The sequence below is a fragment of the Gadus chalcogrammus genome, chromosome 6 (genome assembly GCF_026213295.1).
Source record: "Gadus chalcogrammus isolate NIFS_2021 chromosome 6, NIFS_Gcha_1.0, whole genome shotgun sequence".
NCBI lineage: Eukaryota > Metazoa > Chordata > Actinopteri > Gadiformes > Gadidae > Gadus > Gadus chalcogrammus.
The window spans coordinates 26,257,015-26,278,675 of NC_079417.1; the positions used below are offsets into that span (position 1 = coordinate 26,257,015).

General features: G+C 44.9%; 1 protein-coding gene and 1 non-coding gene across 3 annotated transcripts; both read left to right on the forward strand.

Moving 5' to 3' along the window:
• Nucleotides 1-101: 101 nt before the first annotated feature.
• On the forward strand, nt 102-18,370 carry spinb (spindlin b). Of its 2 annotated transcripts, none has more exons than XM_056591756.1 (7): nt 102-487; nt 2,437-2,643; nt 3,329-3,376; nt 3,673-3,770; nt 4,357-4,512; nt 5,007-5,240; nt 15,570-18,370. In XM_056591756.1, exons 2-7 carry the CDS (start codon nt 2,588-2,590, stop codon nt 15,767-15,769), a joined length of 792 nt encoding a protein of 263 aa, XP_056447731.1. In that variant the 5' UTR covers nt 102-487; nt 2,437-2,587; the 3' UTR covers nt 15,770-18,370. The 2 variants fall into 2 exon arrangements, with proteins under 2 accessions (XP_056447731.1, XP_056447732.1); XM_056591757.1 differs by having other exon boundaries at nt 104-212.
• Nucleotides 18,371-19,022: 652 nt separating this feature from the next.
• LOC130384986 (small nucleolar RNA U13) lies at nt 19,023-19,121 on the forward strand. Its single transcript, XR_008895956.1, has one exon. It is a non-coding gene; the product is annotated as a small nucleolar RNA U13 (small nucleolar RNA).
• Nucleotides 19,122-21,661: the final 2,540 nt, after the last annotated feature.

A 21,661-nucleotide genomic window follows, 5' to 3' on the forward strand; every position in this document is an offset into this window, starting at 1 on the left:
CACGGTTCGTTTATTTTTTCCCGCTAACTGCCATTAGGATAGACCCATCGTCCAACTAATTCTGATCTGATCCTGGACCAGGTAATGTCAATTGCGCTTACGGATTCTTTTGCCATCCAAAAGAACTCGCCGCCTACTGTGCCACGGTTTATATTGCAATGCAGTGGGTTTTTTCCATCAACGGATACTTGTAAAGCAAATATCTATTGGAGGTATATGCTAACAACACTATTCTTGTGTGCCTGCAAATTGTTTTAACAGCTCAGCGCTCAAACGGCAAGAAAACGGGTCAGAAGAAAATCTCATTATTTCGCAGGAACATATAGCAGCATACCGTGCCTCCCAGCTCCTCTGGGTCACTATTTGGCATGAATAGATAGGCGGGACTCGGCGGTGGAAGAATTTGGGTTGTATACAAGGGGAGTCATAGGGAATCAATTTACAGCTACGTTCGACCAGATATGCGGCCATACTGATTGTTCTGTAGGTAAGATATTTAGGCCTTAGGACTCATCTCCCTTTGATATGATGCAACCTTATCTGCATGTACCAGTGCCATATAGTGTGCTGTTAACTGTGCGCATTGGCTCTCGTGAAGCCGAACCATACCTCTGCTCTTCCTTTGTTCGCTTGAGCCTTTTTGGCACCGATGCGGTTTTTATCAATACTAGCGCAATATGGCTGACTTTGATGTCACATACCGTTGCTGTAGGCACTTGTATACACTGTTAACAGTTCAATTATCATGAATCCATAGTGATGCCCATGTGCGTATGCGACAGTAAACAAATAGTTCCACCCCTCACCTATGCGTTGTAAACAGCACGTCTTTCTTTTCTGTGTTGCTGCTGACCTGAATTATGTGGTTGCAAGGGGAGATTTCCAATCAGGCAAAGGACACATTAAGTCCACTGATTGAAGGGAATTGGGCACCTCAAACTGTCCATCATTGATGAGGTCATACGTCCTTTTGTATGCATTTTATTCTCAATCATACCTGTATGCTATAGAATAAGAATAACCCTTGACACCTTGATGTAGACGTCAAACTGTGATGGAAATTACCAATATGTGTTGAACTGTTAGTCAGCATTGTGAGCCTTGAAAGACACAGAGTGCCAATATTGCACTCAATGTGGAACAGCTTGACTGACTTCAACGTCCACCTTGATCAATGGAGCTGCAGACTATCTGGGGAAGGCTATCTTGCCATAGATATTGGGAACCTCAAAGGGGTATTGAGGTTCAGTGGCCTGCTCAATGACGCCTAGGAGCACTGAATCTGAGACAGTTAAGCTTCATTGACACTAGTCTCTCCCCTCAGTCTCTCTTTTATTATGGCACTAAAGGATCATGTCTATTCTGGTGTATTGTTTAGTAATACCGTACTATCTATCTCTCGCTAGCCTACCTGCATGTTAGAGTAGGACGGTGTAACCCTGAAACCTCATCTGAGATGTGGTGGTTACAGGTTGTAGGGGGGACATTACATCATATGAGAATTTTGTTGACCTAATCTACCTTTTGGGTTTGCCTTATTCAGCGGTGGTCAGACCTGGCTTTGAAAACCACCTTTGGATCACTTGAACCTTTTGTTTTGGAAGGTAAATCCAACCGCTAAGCTAAAATATGGCCCGGCCTTTCAGAATTGGCCATAGTCACTTTCTCCTCCACTAAACTGGCTTTGGGTTGAGAAGTAGTCTTGTAGTGTTATTCACCATTTTTCCAAGGGCCGCTTGCTGCCCTGGCCAGGGGGTTGCACATAGCAGTGCTAAAGGCAGCGGCACACACGCCTGGCCATGCGTGACACTTGTTCAGCTTGACTGTCTTTAGATCCGCACCGAGGTGGCCTGCAGTTGCTGTTTAGGGACCTGATGGAAAATAAAGACAGGAGATTGTTCCCGAAGGATGGTTTTGGTTCCACTTCAGTCAGTCTCACCTTTTGCCCACATGGCCATATGCTCATGTGCCCACCCCGAATTAATTTGCAGAATACATGCATGTACAAGTGTGTCACCTGATGTGGAGGCAGTGATTTTGTGCGATTGGTTGTGCTTTAATGGCTAATATTGTAAACATTGTACTACTAATGGAAAAAAAAACAAGATTTCCAAGCACTGTTGTCACTGCAGGATGTATTGGTTAATGAATGAAATACAAAATAGACGTTGACAAATATATAATCAACCACTTCTTACAGATGCAGGGTGACGCATTGTTCAAGGGACAATCGTGAACCTCACTTTGCGTCGCTTCCCAGCCTTTTACACATAAACAAGGCCACATTCTTCAAAAACAATCAATCTCCTTTTTAATTATTATCAATAAACCAGGTGAGGAAACAAACATTGCCAACACAAGGGGTTGAGAACATGCAAGATTGTGGTACTGACATTCCTGGCCCTTTTTCTCTTTATCATTCCTGTCATGATGTAGTTGGACTCCAGGTGATAGCCTGTACCCAATCTGCAGTCTGGCCTGGGGCCGGGTGTAATTCCTGGAGCGCCTCCTGGGGGGTCTGTGAACGGAGGTGTTAGAACCTAGCGTAGGTCCCGGACTGGCAGCCTGGCTGCCCCCCACCAGGTGGATGAATGAAGACCCCCTTCAAGACTCCAGCGGCGCCGAGACCCAGACCGGAGGGTGGTGAGTGGCGAGGGTGCTTGTCAGTGGAAGAGCCAAGATCCAACTCTATTTAACTACTCTGAGGCATTCTAGGTGGCTAGCCACGTCCCGCTGCACAGTGGCTAACACTCCCAAGCTCAAGTCACCAAGCCTCAAAGGGGGGCTGTCATGCTTGCTATTTTTCTAATATTATAGAGTATGTATCAGAGATAATGTGAGTATGTATAATATGGAGTATTGCTACATAATCATGTTTGCATAATAAGCTATGGTTCAGCTAAAACGATCGATTCAACGAAAACGAACACACAAGTCGGATAATTAATCAAGTCATTGATCCGTATTAAATGTCTCCATCTATGTGATTTTTCCAAATCACATCAATGGTCCGACTTCTCTGCAAATATTTGGCCAAAATGGACGCTTCACTTATGAAGCAGTATTTTATTTTATTAGATGTTTTCCAAGCGTAACGGTTGAAGTTAAAAAGGCCGTTCTTCCATTAAGTGACTGTTTACGCTTTTTTACACTGACATTAATAACATTAAGGCAGAATTCTGTCCTATGGCATATTGTGACATGAATATTAAGTTTTAATTAGTGTCATGCTGTATACATTCCTGGTCTATTAGATAGTGGTTATAATTACCTGGACACTTAAGGGATAAAGACTCTTCTAAATTTCTCTATTCTATTTGTGTTTCAGGGCATTCCAGTGTATCTGCAAATATGATGAGAAAAAGAATTCACACAAGTGAGTTTAACCCCCTTCTGTGATCTGAACCTTTTTTTTATCTTCTTTGTCGAGTTGGTGGTTCTGTAGTGATTCAAGGCCAGAACAGGGTTATCGGTTAAAAAAAATGGCTTGTTATCCTCTCTCATCGGTCACCCCTCGTCCCATATACCTTTTTTTTGTTGTCTCTTTTCTCTTACTTTCTTCCTTTGCCCCTCTTTGTCTCTCATGTCTGCTTGTAAACCGTGGCTCGGCCTAATTTGCATGCTTTGTATTTCTTGCCGTGTGTCTCATCTGCCCGGTGTCTGTGGCTGCAGGAAGCAGAGGACCAGTGTGGAGCCCGGCAAGCCCTTAGGCGGTCCGCCCAGGAGGAACATCGTGGGCTGTAGGATCCAGCACATCTGGAAGGAAGGCAGTATGTTCTCAACACAACAACAACCACCAAAACTATCAGCCATCACAACTACAACTATCTGATCAATGTTCATTTTAACATGGGTCCTTCTCAAAATGTGTTTCTGTTTATGCATTATGTGTTTGACTGATCTGATGACTGAGCTGTCTATGTTAGAGGGAAACGTTCTTTCATATTTGACCTGGGAAGAGGGTGGAGTCCAACTTTTGAAATGCATCTTTCAACAGTGTTGAAATGTGCACCATATTCTCACAGACTATTGGAGATAAGATCATATTGCTAGGGACCTGAGGTAGGGGACTATATTGTCATGACTGACATATCTATCAATTTGCTGGTCACAGCAAACAGATAAAAACAACATAACGCAATGCTTACATGACGAAAAACATGTACAATTGATAATTGACATAAATTATTATGTAATTGTTGTCTGTATACTACTACGATCAATTGACTTAGCTGTTGCAGCACCAGTTCCTCCTCACAGCTATTCCAGGTTAGTCGTCAGTGCTCTGGCCTAACAACGATCACCAGGTGCGTCTGGGCTCTTAAAACACGCCCCACTGTTCTGGTGCCCCGCCAGGTAAATCCTCCCAGTGGAAGGGGACGGTGTTGGACCAGGTTCCCGTCAACCCCTCTCTTTATCTGATCAAATATGACGGCTTCGACTGCATATACGGCCTGGAGCTGTACAGCGACGAGAGGGTGGTTGGCCTGGAGGTGCTGCCTGACAGAATCGGTAATGTGTGTGTGTGTGTGTGTGTGTGTGTGTGTGTGTGTGTGTGTGTAATTAATTACAGGCTTGTCTTTGGTATTGTATTTATCGTTTGCCTTTGAGCATTCAATACGAGCTGGCTGAGGAGAGTGAAAGTTACTGATTCAGTGACTGAGTCCCCATTGTTAAAAGTTGTGTGTGAGCAAGTTATCTGCTAGGTAGTTAATTGGTGTAAACGCAATTGTGCAGCGTTTAATTCCTTACACTATTATAGAGGTTTGACATCAAAGCCAATTGTGTTGGATGATGAACACGCTGTACTTCTACACACGTCATGTGCGGTTTCAATAAAAAATAACACAAATATCCGTGCAGCATGCAACAGGCCTCATGGGAGCGAAGCTGTTTTGACTGGCTGTGTCTTACTTAAAGGGGATGGAAGGTGTTTGATTGTACGGTCCATCGGTCGAACCAAGATAAATGTTGACCTAACCTAATGTTGACCCCCCCTCCCCCAGCTCGGGCCCGCGTTACTGACACAATGCTGGCGGAGACGATGATCGGGAAGGCGGTGGAGCACATGTTTGAGACGGAGGAGGGCCCCAAGGAGGAGTGGAGGGGCATGGTGCTGGCCCGCGCCCCCATCATGACCACGTGGTTCTACATCACCTACGAGAAGGACCCCGTGCTCTACATGTACCAGCTGCTGGACGACTACAAGGAGGGGGATCTGCGGATCATGCCCGACTCCAGTGGGTCACACACACACACACACACACACACACCACACACACACACACACACACACACACACACACACACACACACACACACACACACACACACACACACACACACACACACACTAGGGGTGTACCATATAGAAAGTACACCGATGTGAATTTGCGCTACGGTATAGATTTTGACAGTGTTGGGAAAGTTCCAAAAAATTAACTTCATAGTTCTTTTTTTCAATATGTTGCTGTGAGATATTATTTTTTTCCGGGATTTTGAACATTAATCCCCCTTTTGTGGTTTGTCTAGGATGAAATAGAGTGGTTGAATCAAGTATTGTAGCGAAATACAGTTTATATCGTGTTTTATTGCACATTTGGCACATTTTGTAAATCCCATTGATTTCTGTTGGAAGACACATTGATCGTTGTCCGGAAACGGAAAGGGGGGTGTTTACGTTTGGTTGTAGTCTTTCGCTCGGTTCTAGCCCTACTGTTGAGACGGAGAACCGAGCAAAAAGACTACAACCAAACGTACACAGCCTCCCTTTCCGTTTCCGGCCAACAAGCAATGATTCTAGGAGGTATTCTAGTCCGTTGAGCTATGAGCCAGAGAGCTAACGTTATGGATTGTACATATTTATTATTCGAAATTCGTCTCACCCTTTATACCACAGATACTCTAGAGCAGGGCTATTCAATTAGTTTTCAACGGGGGCCGGTAGGTGGAAATGATCCAGAATGACAGACAAAAATGCCTAAAATTGATGAGCATCACATCAATAGCTACTGATACTGTTAAACACTACAACGACATATGAGTAGGGATGGGAATCGAGAACCGGTTCTTGTTCAGAACCGGTTCCGAGTCAACCGATTCCTTGGAATCGTTAGCAAGCCTGCTTAACGATTCCGCTTATCGGTTCCGGTCGCGGCAAATGCGTCGTGACGTCACACACACGCTGCTTTGATTTGGTTCAGAACGCAGCAAACATGTCGCCGCCGGGGAAGAATCGCATTGTGCATTCACACCAAACGCGACGGGGCGACAAGATCCCATACAAAGTGAACGTAGAGACGCGTATAAGGGCGAGTTTTTCGCGGGAGAAAACCGATGACAAGTTTTTGTCGTGATGACAGCCAATCAGCGTTCAACAGCGTGATAACTGAGTGACATGTGTAACGTAACAGCCAATCCGTGTTCAGCCGTCAAACTCAGTGCAGTGCAGTCCGGGTGAACCGCGGAATGGAGGAGAAAGTGATTGTTGCAGTTTGAGACTCCCGGAGCTCTATATATAATAGTATATAATATATTATATACTATATTATAATTGTATATATAATATCACGGCCAACAGCTCTGTCGCCTCCGGATGGCCGTAGCGTGGGGAGCTCTCATAGGGATTGGGCTTCTCGGGGTTTGTTTACCGGCATTGCTATGGTTTCCGGTCTTGTGTGTTCCAACGGTTTATTCGGTAGGCCCATCTAATAAATCTCTGTCTAATCAATGCTTCATTTTGTTTATGTCAGTTTAATTTTGTTACAAGTTGAATGTAAATGAGCACTGTTAGAATTCCAAAAGGCACAAGCTCTTACTTGGCTGTTTTCAGTCTGTGTTTTTAGTTGTATGGCACATAATGATGGCATTTGGGCTTAAAAAGCGAAACATATATCTTTTCGTCTAGACCAATTGATTTGAAAATGTACAATTTCCTAATACTAGAAGCACTTCTGATCAGATATTAAAGAGATGTAATGCAAACAAACACATTTATACTTATTTTCTCACCCAATGAGAATCGATAAGAGAATCGATAAAGAATCGGATCGATAAGCGGAATCGGAATCGTGAAATTCTTATCAATTCCCATCCCTACATATGAGTGCATATATTTTCTTCATTTTATCAAATAGAGACCAACAGCTAATCAAAATCAATCCCTATTTGATTAACGTCATAGGCTGCCTGTTAGTGTTTAACAATCTCATCAGTTCAGCGGTGTCGGCGTCTCTGTTCATAGCATCAAGTTAGCCCCAAAATCTTCTGGCGGCGAGCATCAGAGCCCAGTGGGAAAGTGGTGTCGAAGTTAGCATGATTTATCTTAAAATGCCTTCTCAGTTCTTTACACACCAATATACACTCGCTGCAGAGTAAACACACAGGCTTCCCAGTGGCAAATCCAAACAAATACTTCTGTGTCCATTCGCTATTGAATTGTCGGTTTTCTGAGTATAGTTTTCGCTTTTTCCGAGTAGAAAGCGAAATTGTGTTGATTCAACCAGGCAGAACGATCATCAAAACAACATTAGGCGCGAACTTCGAAGCGGAGCGCGCCAAGCAGTGGAGAGGAGCAATGCAAAAGCTCACGAAGAAGAGCATAGTGGGAGCGTGCGGGGAGGATTGTTGTGGCCGCGCGCCTTGCGGAGCAAGTCTACGCTGTGCTGTGCGGAGATGAGAGAGGGCAGCTCATATCAGCCCCTGTAAGGCCAGCAGTTAAAATATTTTTTTTAATTTTTTTTTTTGCAGTTAAAAAAAAACACTTCTTTTTTTTCACTAAAAGGGCCAGTAAATAACGCTCTGCGGGCCGCCAATTGAATAGCCCTGCTCTAGAGTCTATAGCATATAACCGTGTTGTCTGATTACAGTTTAATTCATTTTTCACAATTTAACAGCTCTCGTTTTGAAGAATAATCACTGTGCCATTCCTTTCAATGGGAATCGCGACGGTCTATACCAGGGGTCGGCAACCCTAGGCACGCGTGCCACCACTGGCATGGGCAGCATAATCATTAGCACACTTTAAAAACTTTTTTCATTTTTTAATTTATTTTTTATGCGGCAGCATAATCATTACTACCGATTTTTTTGCGCTTTATTCTGTTTTGGGCATTTCCTCCCAGTGCAAATATGTTTAATTAGTTACGGAAAGAAAATATTGTTGCAAGTGGCCTGTGGGCATCGCCTTCACATAGTTTCACATGGCTTAAACATTCTCATATGTTCTCGTTATTTACATTTCTCAGAGTGCAAATATGTTTTTGAATGAGTTTCTGAAAATGGTGTTTTAAGATGGGAGGAAGTTATAATTTGTAAACCCATGTTGCAAATATAACAACCAACAAAACATTTAAAATGTTGATGCATGATTGTGGACTATATGGAAATAGTACAATTCCAGGTCTTCTTGAAATGTTTTTGGTCGCTGTGTCATAATTCAGCTTAATTTTTAATATATTATTGCTTAAGGCACACTCATTAACGAGAAAATGTGAAGCTGGCACTGCAGGTTGAAAAGGTTGCTGACCCCTGGCAAATACTTTCAAATTAAAGTGTACTTACTGATAATTTGAAATTTGTCCCAGCCTTTATACGACAAATACTATAGGGTCTATACAGCATATAACCGCGTTTTCTGATTACAGTTTAATGTAACAGTAAGCTGAGAACACCACAACTGCAAATTAACCACTTGAAGATAACCATGGCAACCGGTCAAACAACACGGCGTTCTGCGTGCGCATCCGCCGTGTTGATAAACAAATAACCCCACTATTGAACGAAGTTAAACTGAGTGAGCGTGCCGTTCACACACCAGAATGAACGAGTTACAGTAACGTTCATCAGGCAGTAATACAGTACATTCGGCCAAAATATGAACGAGTTCATGAACGCGTTCAGGCAGAACACTGGATTTTCTCGTCACCGGTAGACAGTGTTGTGTGTAACGCGTTACAAAGTAAGTCACATGTTAATAAAGTAACCTTACTACTTTTTCATGTAAAAAGTAAAGTTGCGCCCAACTACTGAAAATATGGTAACGAAACATAGTTCCTTTTTCAATTCGGCGCAACGTTACTTTTCCCAGGGAAAGATTTGACAGCGGTACTGCCTTCTCAGGCAGTATGCCATTCGGCAAGCACGCAGGCGCGCTTGCTGCGCGCCTGCGTGCTATAGTCTCTTCATGAGCTCTCATTCCACACCGTACGAGACAGACGCTGGTAGCGTGAAGCTGTTTCTGCATATCACACCAGTCCTTGCGACAAAATGCCAGCGGTGGAACGAGATAACAAACGCCGTCACTGTTTACCTGTGTAAGGACATGGTTCCCTTTCAAAATTTCGATAGAAAGGGCTTTAAAGAGATTTTCAAAATACTCGATCACAGGTACGCGATACCTGCCCGCACACACTTCAGCCAAATCGAGATGCCATAACTATACGGCAAGGCCGCGAGCAAGTGGAGAAAGAAATCCATACTATTAAACATAAGTGTTTTTCAGAGATGGAAGTAACTTGAGAAAAGATTTTGCATATTTTCTATGCAGTTTTGCAGTGTAACCAGTATTTTACCCCTTCAGAACCATTTATTTAGAAATTAGAAGATAAAATTAACATACCGCGATATAATAAAGTTACCGTCTATGCTAGCAATCATACCGTGATATATATTTTAGACCATACCGTACAGTCCTAACACGCATGCACGCACGCACGCAGAATGCCAACCCCCATCTAGATCTGACAGAAAATACAGTTTGATTGGGCGACAGCAACCTCTAGCTTGGTATGTTCACAGAAGGATGGTTACAATAATTTGGTATTCGCAGTATACCTGTGGATATCTATTGTTTTAGTATGGTTTGGGTGTTTAATTTGGATTGGTACCACTTATAGCTCAGCTTCTGATTGTACAAAAGTCTCGCGATAAGCAGGTCTCCAAGAGTTTGTTGCTGAAATTCCTGTAGGGGGCGCTATAATTCGCAGTCAAGGTCAAATCGCACCACAGCCGCACAGATGGATTTGAATTCAGAAACTTGGTGAACTGCCCTTATTTCACGTGCTGAACATTTCTACCTCTTGAACCCACAATGTTCGTCTGCGGGTTTCTTTCTGTATAGGGACATTTTCGAAAAACGTAAAAATGTTTTATCAGAATTTTGCCGTACACCTGTTCTACGGACTCCTTCGTCTGATCTTACCAACGATTTTTGCTCACATAAAAAATAACAGTTGTGGCAAATTCCACATATGCAAATTAGTGAACATTAGTGAAACCTGCAATAGCACCTCCCTTAACCTGTGTAAAAGTTTGGTCTCAATATCTCATTCCATTATGTCAGTGAGTAATTCCTCGTAAGCGCAATGCACCAATTCCTCTATAGGGGGCCCAAATTTGAATTCACACATAATCAGCATCTACTTGTTGTGAATTGCTGTACATGGCTTGTGTGACTGCTTTCAGTCCTAGTTAGGTATTATTAACAGTTTAATTATGGATACCAAATGTTATTGTTGGGTTTAGCTATTATTATTATTATTGTTTTATATTTGAGCGCCTATATCTCTGGATTGGCTATATAATTCGTGGTCAAAGTTATACTTTCCGCCGAAGGATTTAAAATTCTGAAACACTTTGCCTCTTGGACCCATAATGTCTGTCAGGATATTTTTTTCTGAACACTGACATTTTGGGAAAAACAAATTTCTTCTTCAGAACGAAAGCTTTACATGACAAAAAATATGGATGTACATCATCTATGGACTTATCTGGTTATACATTTAGCAAAGATTGTTAATCACTATGAACAAACTTATGTGGAAATCCATATTTTTTTAATCTTCAATCAATCAGAACACTTGAGAAGTAGTCAGGGTTTCTATTGTCATCATTTTCAATTTGAAAAAATGCTCAGCCAAGCGCTAATGCTCCATTTCCATCGCAGGTCCGGGTCAGAAGTTGGCAGGAACTTGTGTCAAAGATTTTGTGTTCAATTTTCATTCAATGACGTCACAGTCACCTGGAACCGTCACCTTATCGTGGTGGAGAGGTTTGCGTGTCCCTGTGAACCTGAGAGCTGTGTTGTCTGGAGCCTTGTGCTCCTGGTAGGGTCTCTCATGGCAGAGTGGTCTCAGGTGAGGGGCCAGACTAAGAATGGTTCAAAAAACTCCAATGAAGAACAAAAAAAGAGGAGATGTGACCCGGCCCGGAGGAAGCCCGGGGCCCCCGTCTGGAGCTAGGCCCAGACGGAGGGCTCGATGGCGAGCGCCTGGTGGCCGGGTTTGCCACGGAGCCCGGTCGGGCACAGCCCGAACAAACTACGTGGCACCCCCCCTCTCTTCATCCCATGGGCCCACCACCTGTGGGAAGACCCGTTGGGGTCGGGTGCGCAGCCACATGGGTGGCAGCGAAGGTCAGGGGTCTCGACGGACCAGTCCCGGGCGGCAGAAGCTGGCTCTGGGGACGTGGAACGTCACCTCGCTGTGGGGAAAGGAACCGGAGCTTGTGAGGGAGGTGGAGCGCTATCAGTTAGATCTGGTGGGGCTTACCTCCACGCACAGTCTCAGCTCTGGTACCGTACTCCTGGATAAGGGTTGGACTCTATTCTTCTCCGGAGTTGCCGAGGGCGTGAGGCGCCGGGCGGGTGTGGGGATACTCATAAATCCCCGGCTGAGCGCCGCGGTGTTGGAGTTTACCCCGGTAGACGAGAGGGTCGCCTCCCTGCGCCTAAGGGTTGTAGGGGGGAAAACTCTGACTGTTGTTTGTGCGTATGCACCAAACAGCAGCTCAGAGTACTCGGCCTTCTTGGAGACCCTGAATGGAGTCCTGTATGGGGCTCCAGTAGGGGACTCCGTAGTTCTGCTGGGAGACTTCAACGCCCACGTGGGCAACGATGGAGACACCTGGAGAGGCGTGGTGGGGAGGAACGGCCTCCCTGATCTAAACCCGAGCGGTCGTTTGTTATTGGACTTCTGTGCTAGTCATGGATTATCCATAACAAACACCATGTTCGAACATAAGGGTGCTCATAAGTGTACCTGGTACCAGAGTACCCTAGGCCGAAGATCGATGATCGATTTCGTGATCGTGTCATCTGATCTGAGGCCGCATGTTTTGGACACTCGGGTAAAGAGAGGGGCGGAACTGTCAACCGACCACCATCTGGTTGTGAGTTGGATCAGGGAATGGGGGAAATTTCCGGATAGACCTGGTAAGCCCAAACGAGTAGTGCGGGTGAACTGGGAAAGTCTGGAGGAGGCCCCCGTCCTAGGTATCTTCAACTCACACCTCCGGCGGAGCTTTTCTGGCATTCCTGTGGAGGTTGGGGGCATTGAGCCGGAGTGGGCGGTGTTCAAAGCCTCCATTGCTGAAGCTGCGGTGGCTAGCTGTGGCCTCAGGGTCTTAGGCTCCTCAAGGGGCGGTAACCCTCGGACACCGTGGTGGACACCGGTGGTCAGGGAAGCCGTCCGACTGAAGAAGGAGGCCTTCCGGGATATGATATCCTGGAGGACTCCTGACTCGGTTGCAGGGTACCGACAGGCTCGAAGGGCTGCAGCGGCTGCCGTGTCGGAGGCTAAGCAGCGGGTGTGGGAGAAGTTCGGAGAGGCCATGGAGAAGGACTTTCGGTCGGCACCAAAGTGTTTCTGGAAGACTATCCGGCACCTCAGGAGGGGGAAACGGGGAACCATCCAAGCTGTGTACAGTAAGGATGGGACTCTGTTGACCTCAACTGAGGAGGTCGTCGGACGTTGGAAGGAACACTTTGAGGAACTCCTGAATCCGAATAACACGCCCTCTATGTTGGAGGCAGAGCTCGAGGTTGATGGTGTTTCGTCGTCAATTTCCCTGGTGGAGGTCACTGAGGTAGTCAAACATCTCCGCAGTGGCAAAGCCCCAGGGATTGATGAGATCCAGCCAGAAATGCTAAAGGCTCTGGGTGTTGAGGGGCTGTCATGGTTGACACGCCTATTCAATATCGCGTGGGAGTCGGGTACAGTGCCAAAGGAGTGGCAAACCGGGGTGGTGGTTCCCCTGTTCAAAAAGGGGGACCAGAGAGTGTGTGCCAATTACCGGGGTATCACACTTCTCAGCCTCCCTGGTAAAGTCTACTCCAAGGTGCTGGAAAGGAGGGTTCGGCCGATCGTCGAACCTCAGATTGAAGAGGAACAATGCGGTTTTCGCCCCGGACGTGGAACTACGGACCAGCTCTTCACTCTCGCAAGGATCCTGGAGGGGGCCTGGGAGTATGCCCATCCGGTCTACATGTGTTTTGTGGATCTGGAGAAGGCGTATGACCGGGTCCCCCGGGAGAAACTGTGGGAGGTGCTGCGGGAGTATGGGGTAAGGGGGTCTATCCTCAGGGCCATCCAATCTTTGTACTCCCAAAGCGAGAGCTGTGTTCGTGTTCTCGGCAGCCAGTCAGTTTCGTTCTCAGTGGGTGCTGGTCTCCGCCAGGGCTGCGCCTTGTCACCAATCCTGTTTGTGATATACATGGACAGGATATCGAGGCGTAGTCGTGGTGGGGAGGGGTTGCAGTTCGGTGGTCTGAGGATCTCGTCACTGCTTTTTGCAGATGATGTGGTCCTCATTGGATCATCGGCCTGTGACCTTCAGCACTCACTGGATCGGCTGGCGGCCGAGTGTGAAGCGGCTGGGATGAGGATCAGCACCGCTAAATCTGAGGCCATGACTCTTAGCAGGAAACCGGTGGATTGCTTACTCCGGGTAGGAAATGAGTCCTTAGCCCAAGTGAAGGAGTTCAAGTACCTCGGGGTCTTGTTCGCGAGTGAGGGTACTATGGAGCGTGAGATTGGCCGGAGAATCGGAGCAGCGGGGGCGGTATTGCGTTCGCTTTACCGCACCGTTGTAACGAAAAGAGAGCTGAGCCGCAAGGCAAAGCTCTCGATCTACCGGTCGATCTTCGTTCCTATCCTCACCTATGGTCATGAGGGCTGGGTGATGACCGAAAGGACGAGATCGCGGGTACAACCGGCCGAGATGAGTTTTCTCAGAAGGGTGGCTGGCGTCTCCCTTAGGGATAGGGTGAGAAGCTCAGCCATCCGTGAGGAACTCGGATTAGAGCCGCTGCTCCTTTACTTAGAAAGGAGTCAGCTGAGGTGGTTCGGGCATCTGGTAAGGATGCCCACTGGGCGCCTTCCTTGGGAGGTGTTTCAGGCACGTCCAGTGGGGAGGAGACCTCGGGGAAGACCCAGGACTAGGTGGAGAGATTATATCTCAACACTGGCCTGGGAACGCCTCGGGATCCCCCCGTCAGAGCTGGTCAATGTGGCCCGGGAAAGGGAAGTCTGGGGCCCCCTGCTTGAGCTGCTCCCCCCGCGACCCGACCCCGGATAAGCGGATGACGATGAGGATGAGGACGTCACAGTGTCAATTACACTAATTGGTCCTAAGCGTAATGCACCATTACCACAGCATGTAGCACAAAATCACAAATAAGCGAGATCTACTATTAAAGCAGTGTATGTGTGTGTCTGTCTGTCTGTGTCTGGCTCTCTGTTAATCTGCGTGCGTGTGTGTGTGTCAGTGTGTACGTGTTTGTGTGTCTGTGTGTTTCTTTGACTGTGTGTGCTCTTTGGGAGAAAAAAAAACACACCCATACACACACTCCATGCAGTCCATCAGGGGCGGTCAAAGCATAAGAGGCATAAGGCCTTTTTACACTGCCAAGCCGGTTCGGGCGCGTCTTGGCACGCCCGGCAATTTCACTGCCTTGCCTGTTTAAAACCGAAGGTGTGAAATCCCCCGTCGTCACGTAGCAGGCTTTTTGATTCACTGGAGAAGGCGGTGCTACGCATTACAGAGTAGACCTCTTTAGAATAATTTGCATGAAACTAATGTTTTAATTTTTTTATGATTCAAGAGACTCTCATGCAAGAATGAGTGTAGGCTAAAAGCGCGATTAACTATTTCTAGGTGCAAAAACGCCAAAATATTCTTTATTTTGCTGACCACTTGTTTATCCTTTTTTTATTTATATCCAGAGGATGAAAAAATTCTTTCTCGTAGATCGCGCCATCTTCCCCGTCTTCGTTTAATGCGACTGCATTTCCTTCTCACGCATGATAAGCAGCTTGTGGATTTCACTGTCTCTCCAGTTTTGAACTACTCATGTTGATATCGCTGCGTTGTCTCTGTCTAGACAACGCAGCAACATCTCTACGCAAGTCCCGTCCCTGGAACTGCGGAGCGTCTTATCGCATTTGCATCAGAATGAAACTGAAAATGTGTGTAGGGTCCGGGAGGGGAAATTGGGGTGCTAGCTCAAGCCGGCGATTTACCTCGGGCAGTGTAAACGCGCGGAACACGCCGGGAAAAGGCGTGCATAAGACGGTAATATTTGGCAGTGCAAAATGTAACTCGGAGTAACGACTACACCTGTGATTTGCTTGGAAAGGGCGACTCGTGGTCAGCTATGCGTGGGGTGTCAACACCTTGTGTGACTGCTTGCAGTCCTAGTTATTCATTCTTTCATTCCTTCTTTCCATCTCTTTTTATCTTTCTCTTTGACTTCTCATGTCTTTGTCTTTTGATCTTCCCCCCCCCCCCAGATGACACTGTGCCGGCGGAGCGGGAGCCAGGCGAGGTGGTGGACAGCCTGGTGGGGAAGCAGGTGGAGTACGCCAAGGAGGACGGGGGCAAGCGCTCGGGGATGGTTATCCACCAGGTGGAGGCCAAGCCCTCGGTGTACTTCATCAAGTTCGATGACGACTTCCACATCTACGTCTACGACCTGGTCAAGACCTCTTAAGAACCGGGCCCCTGATGAGACAATGCGGTGGGGGGGGGGGGGGGATGACCTCAGCAACAGCTCAAAACACTTGCAGATCACCATCCTCCGTGAGATGCTGTCTGTGGTGACCCCTGCCCCGGGTTAATCCTCTACAGTCCCAGTGACCCCTCCAGCACCAGCCAGGACCTCCTCTGCACCGACCCCCCAATTCACTGTTTTCAGATTGGGGGGGTTGGGGCAGAGGAGGCCCCAGAACCTATTCCAGCTACAAAGACTAGAAGGAAACATTTCCCAGCTGGACTATATTGCGGCCAACATCAACGATTGACTGCACACCGGATATGATCAGCCCATCCAATAAAATATTGTTTTCGTTACAAAACTGCCCCTCCCTTCTTTGGATGAGGGTTGATGAATGGGAATTAAGACAATTCCCCACAACCTGTAATGTTTAGCAACATGATGCACAGGTCGAGTCGTGACCTCGGCGTGTTCAGAGACTTGAAAAGTTGATCCATTGCCTTGTTTCCGAAGCACCTGCAATAGACATCTCCACTACGAATCTACCTAGGAGCGGTCCACCGACGACGACTCATTCGTGGAGTTTTTCTCCGACCACATGTCCCAAAAAAAGACCCCTTTTTACTGGCCATGTTTACAATGGCAACCATTCTGAGTGATATGCCGCCGGTGACGGTACAAAGTCTGCGGTGGAAGCAACATGTGTGATCTCCTGGTGTTCACCAGCAACGGAGGGGGTCGGAAGCTATGGCGTTTAACACTTTATTTTCTGTGTGTTTGTGTATACTCTGAAAAAGGATTATTTGTTCTGATTGTTTGTCCCCCCACACCCTCCATCGCTCCAAACTGCTTTTAATAGTAATGCATAAATGCAGCAGAATATGTTATATGTTTTTACTTTTAAAACTACTTACATTTATATTTAGGGCATTCAAGACTTTTCCTTTTTTCAACAATGCATTTTTTTGGGCAGGTAATGCAATCATTTCCCCGTTTACATTAACATTGAGTAAAGGAACCACACAAGCAGGTCATAGCTTTAGTGGAGAATTGAATATGCCTGCCAAGCAGGGACTTCCACTGGGTTAGCGGTGTGCTCTCCGTAAACACCTTCCTTTATCTGCCAACCGAAGAAACAGGATTTGGAGCCCTTCTTATCCATCTCAATCCCTTCATTGCACAGAGAACATGATTTTAATCCGTTTTGGTTCATCTTGGTTCCAAACTTTCACTGAGTGGGGAAACTGAATTTCTTGATTCTGCATTCATTCGCCCCAACCGGCTAGTTGTTGGGGTGGAACCAAGATGGCCGCTAGATGACTAAGGCGCATTGAATCCATCCTTGGCTATGGAATCTTAAATTCAACAAAACCAGCAGAGTTTATTTCTCTCTTCCTTCTTTCATGGGTGTCGTTTTTCGGATTTTGTATTTTTTAAAGCTTGTCCATTTATTCATCTTCACTGTTGGTCACATGTAATCTGTTGGTGGCCATCCATCCCTCTAACAGGCCGTCAACTCCTCATCAGAGTAGCAAGCAAGAAGTTTAACTGTTTGTGTTCTATCTAATCCTAAAAAGTTAGCCCCACACTATGATATTGAACTGATTGTTGTGTTTTTAAGTTGATTTTATTTGTTGCTTTAAAAGAAGAAGGAGCTTTTCTGTCAAGAGCTCCGGCGTCACCTCCGCGGAGGCTTCAGAACACGGTTCTCCTGGGGGTCAACTGTTTTTCTGAAGAGTCAAACTGCGACACCAAGCGGATTGCTGCTGTTGGTTCACTTGCTACGATCGCCTCACACCAATCGCAACCGCCACCATCTGGCTCCCCGTCTCTCCTCCCGCGGTGTCAAACGCCTTGTACGACTCAACGGTGGGTCTCTGAGAGAAGGCCCCATGCGGCTGATGATTCCTCATCAGTCGCCGTCCTCCTGGACGAATGGACTCCATAGCGTCCATCCACACTCTATATTCCTCTAAGGTGGACTGAGCTGCTGAGTTGGGCTGGACCAGAACGTCAAAAAGCATACAGAACCTTTTGAATCCTATCTCAACGGCAACACATGTCAGTAGATGGACATCCAATGTTCCTGCAGTAGCCTACGTGATGCTCCAATTTCGCAGAATACTGTTGTGTTGTATTATTGTGTGTTTGGACGAGTGTGTGTTAACCTATTGTTTGTGTGTCTTTTGTCAATTGGACCCTGTTGAAACAGTGTTGTTTTTGCATGCCTATATATCAGAGTGTAAAGCGATGTGAGTTGCATGTTAACGTAGTTCCTTTCAGTTCTGCCGAGTGTCCGTTGTGGCGTTGGGTGCCATTTTCTTTTTGTACTGTGTAACCAAGGAGATACTTTGGGTTATTGGAGTAAACAAATCCGCTCTTAAACAGAACCGAGTTCAGTTTCTGTGAATTTAGATTTATGTAGCCGATGTTCGATTGCCGCTCTGCTCTGCAAACCTTCACGCAGGAGCAAAAAATGGATTTGAATCCTGTTTTAAGATGGATTGTCCCTTTAAAGAGTGCCAACCACAGATGCCAGTGTTGTACAGATGTGAAGAGCTCACACTATTTACATAAATAAACTTTCTGTTGTTTTTTTCAAAATTAGTGTGTGGACTGATTTGAGCTGAGGTTTGGACTGGTGAGCGTATGAATAATGTTTCCACAGGTGTGAACATCTGGCACTCGAGGCCAGTTTATCTATAGACCTTCATTTTGTCTTCAGGGTAAGACCTAATATAAATTGACAAATTAGCTAAGAATTGGCTAAACAAGGTAGAAGGGAAAAAAACAAGCCAAGAATTAGATTGTATGATAATGAGACAGAAACGTTGATTCGGTGCATCATTCGTTTGGTGCATTATCCAATGAAGTCTGGTTTAAGTCTAATTAGTAATCCTCCTATCTTTAGTAGAGTAGTTAATGAAAACAAATATGCCCCCACGATTTTCTATTTTTTATTTTGCGACATGTGACCTCCGGGCCTTTAGGGGGTGCTCCTTTACTGTCCCAGCTCTACATAGCTACCGAGGCACTTATCCCATAATGCACCTCTCCTGAGGTTTATTTAACATAGAAAAGGTTTATCGATTTATCAAAAACGACATCTCAATGTCTTGATCGGTGGTGTGTTAATGAAGAAAAGTGCAGTTGAAACGTGGAACCCGCAAAAAGAAAGGTATTGATGAGACCGTTACTCACACAGTGAGTCAAATCATATATATTGTCACCTCGCTTGCTCATTTCTATGATCTTTCCAAGTTTCATGCAAATGATGAAAGGTTTGTTCACGGCTTTCCGTGAAAGGCGCAGCCAACTTGTTACGACTGGTGCCTCAGACTTTCTGATCCTGACTTGAGATCTTCTCCGCCAAATGTTGGCAAATTGTGTTAGTCCTGCTTATTCTTTTCTGTTATATAATAACATGTGACAAGTTCTTACACATCCCTCTGACGGACATACATGTTAATTTGCATAGGCCTACCAGCTTCTTGATTTTCATTACTAAAAAGAAATTATTTCTTAAATCAATGATTTGATGTTAATCAAATGGCTTCTATGCTACATTTTTTGCAACATAACACAAAGCTAAAATAAAATGTGCAGTGTTTTATATTTATAATACTGATTCTTCTAATTTGTAGCTTCATTATTCCAGATGAAACATTTGAGAAACATTTCTATACCATATTTGAAACAATTTATTCATTATTCCTAAATGAAATCGCATGTGTTTCCTGAGCCCTGGTCTTAACCAAACCCTGATCACCTAAATGAAGTCACTATAATAAATGAATACTGGTAGCAAGCTCTCAACAAACACATTGATCTTTCCTAAGCTTCATGAAGACGCTGAAAGATTTGTTCACGTACGTTTGCGCTGTCTCTACGATGAGTTGCCTTGAATCTTCTGATCATGACTGGTTGCAGTTTTTCCGAAACAAAGGCTAACACTGTATTGTTGCAGTGCATTTCCTTGCACACATTTATAACATATTGGTGTTAAGAAAGCTATATGGGCTATCTTTAATGAGGAAAAGTCATCTGAAATTTTCGGAATAATTAATGGATCTATGTTCAGGCAGAATGGAAATTTGAAACGTAGGAAGAAACATACAGGCCTATCCAATGCATTATTAAGAATGGGAAAATAACTTTTTTTATTTCAAGTATTGCTGAATTTTGTCCCATAGTGCATCTCTCCTGAAGCATACTTTTTTTTATTATTATTCCGAAGGAAATCCTAAATGAATTTTTCGCTGTGACCATTATGTACAGTGTCAGTAACTCATACAAACTGTCACCTCACTCAGTTGTAGGTCGTGATTTTTTCATGTTTCATGCATATGATGAATGGTTCTTTCACAGGACGTCTGTGACAGGCGCAGCCATCTAGTTACGATATGTGCCTCAAACTTTCTGATCCGGACTTGATACGTCCTAACATTAGTTGTGCCGAGATGATGCCTCATGAAACGTCAAGGCCTCGCATCCAGATTAACCATTAAAGTGGGTCGACCTCGAAGCTTCAAATGAGTACGCTAGGGACACCTAGTGGTGAATGAAATTATGATGAAAGAAAGAGTTTCCTGTGATGATGTGATGTTTGCTTCGTACAACATCAAAACATTTGAGAATTAAGTAGAATTAAAGTCATTTCAGTGATACGTGTGAGTGTGCGGTTCATAAATATCTCCCGAGCTCAAGGTAGAAAAACAAAACATTTGACAAAGATTTTAAGTCATCCCGGGCAAAATAGAATGTCTAATAATTGTAATAATAGAACAACTGCATGATGACTGAGAATGAGTGTGATTAATTGCATAGCCATTCAAGTGATCTTGGAACTGGGTCTTCTTTTTGTAAAAATGTGCCAATTGTGAACCCATATCGCGGAGCAGCCCGAGATGAAGCCTCGTACGTCACACCCTACGTCATTTCGCCTATGTGAATCCTACTCGATACGGAGCTTCGCTGGGGGGGAGGCGCCGAGGTACTCGACACACGCCCCGATGCAAACCATAACATCACTACCTAACATAGGCCTACGTAATGTGACAAAGTAATAATCACGGATGCTAAATCAATGCGGGTCCTAAAAAAATCTGCTGATGAAGGAATATGCATCTAGATTTTCATTACTTGAAGGAAGTTTTCATAAAGAAAATATTTTGTGTCAAACATCAGAATGTCTAACCTTATTTAAGGGTGGTTGTGATACCTTTTCATCTAAATATTTTGCACCAGATCACAAAGCTTAAACCTCAATACAAAGTATATAATGTTTTTGGAATATTACTTTATTCTTTTAATGTGTGACTTCATTATAAAAAAAAAAAGTAAGAAACATCACCATAATATAGGCGTAATTGTAACATTTCGAAAATTCATATTCACAAAATATGATTCCTGAGCCCTGGTCTTGTCCTCCTCAATTAACGTGGAACCCTATTCACCAAATGAATGTGTGTACAGTCATACTGGTAGCTCTCAACAAATTAATCAGTCTCCTAAGTTGCTACGATGTGTTGCATCATCTGACCATTGGTGGTTGCAGTTTTTTTTAATCAAAAACAACATCTCAACGTCTTGATCGGTGGTGTGTTAATGAAGATTAGTGCAGTTGAAACGTGCATCTCGCCAAAAGAAAGGTATTGATGAGACCGTTACTCACACTTGAGTCAAATCATATATATTGTCACCTCGCTTGCTCATTTCTATGATCTTTCCAAGTTTCATGCGAATGTTGAAAGGTTTGTTCACGGCTTTCCGTGAAAGGCGCAGCCAACTTGTTACGATTGGTGCCTCAGACTTTCTGATCCTGACTTGAGATCTTCTCCGCCAAATGTCGGCAAATTGTGTTAGTCCTGCTTATTCTTTTCTGTTATA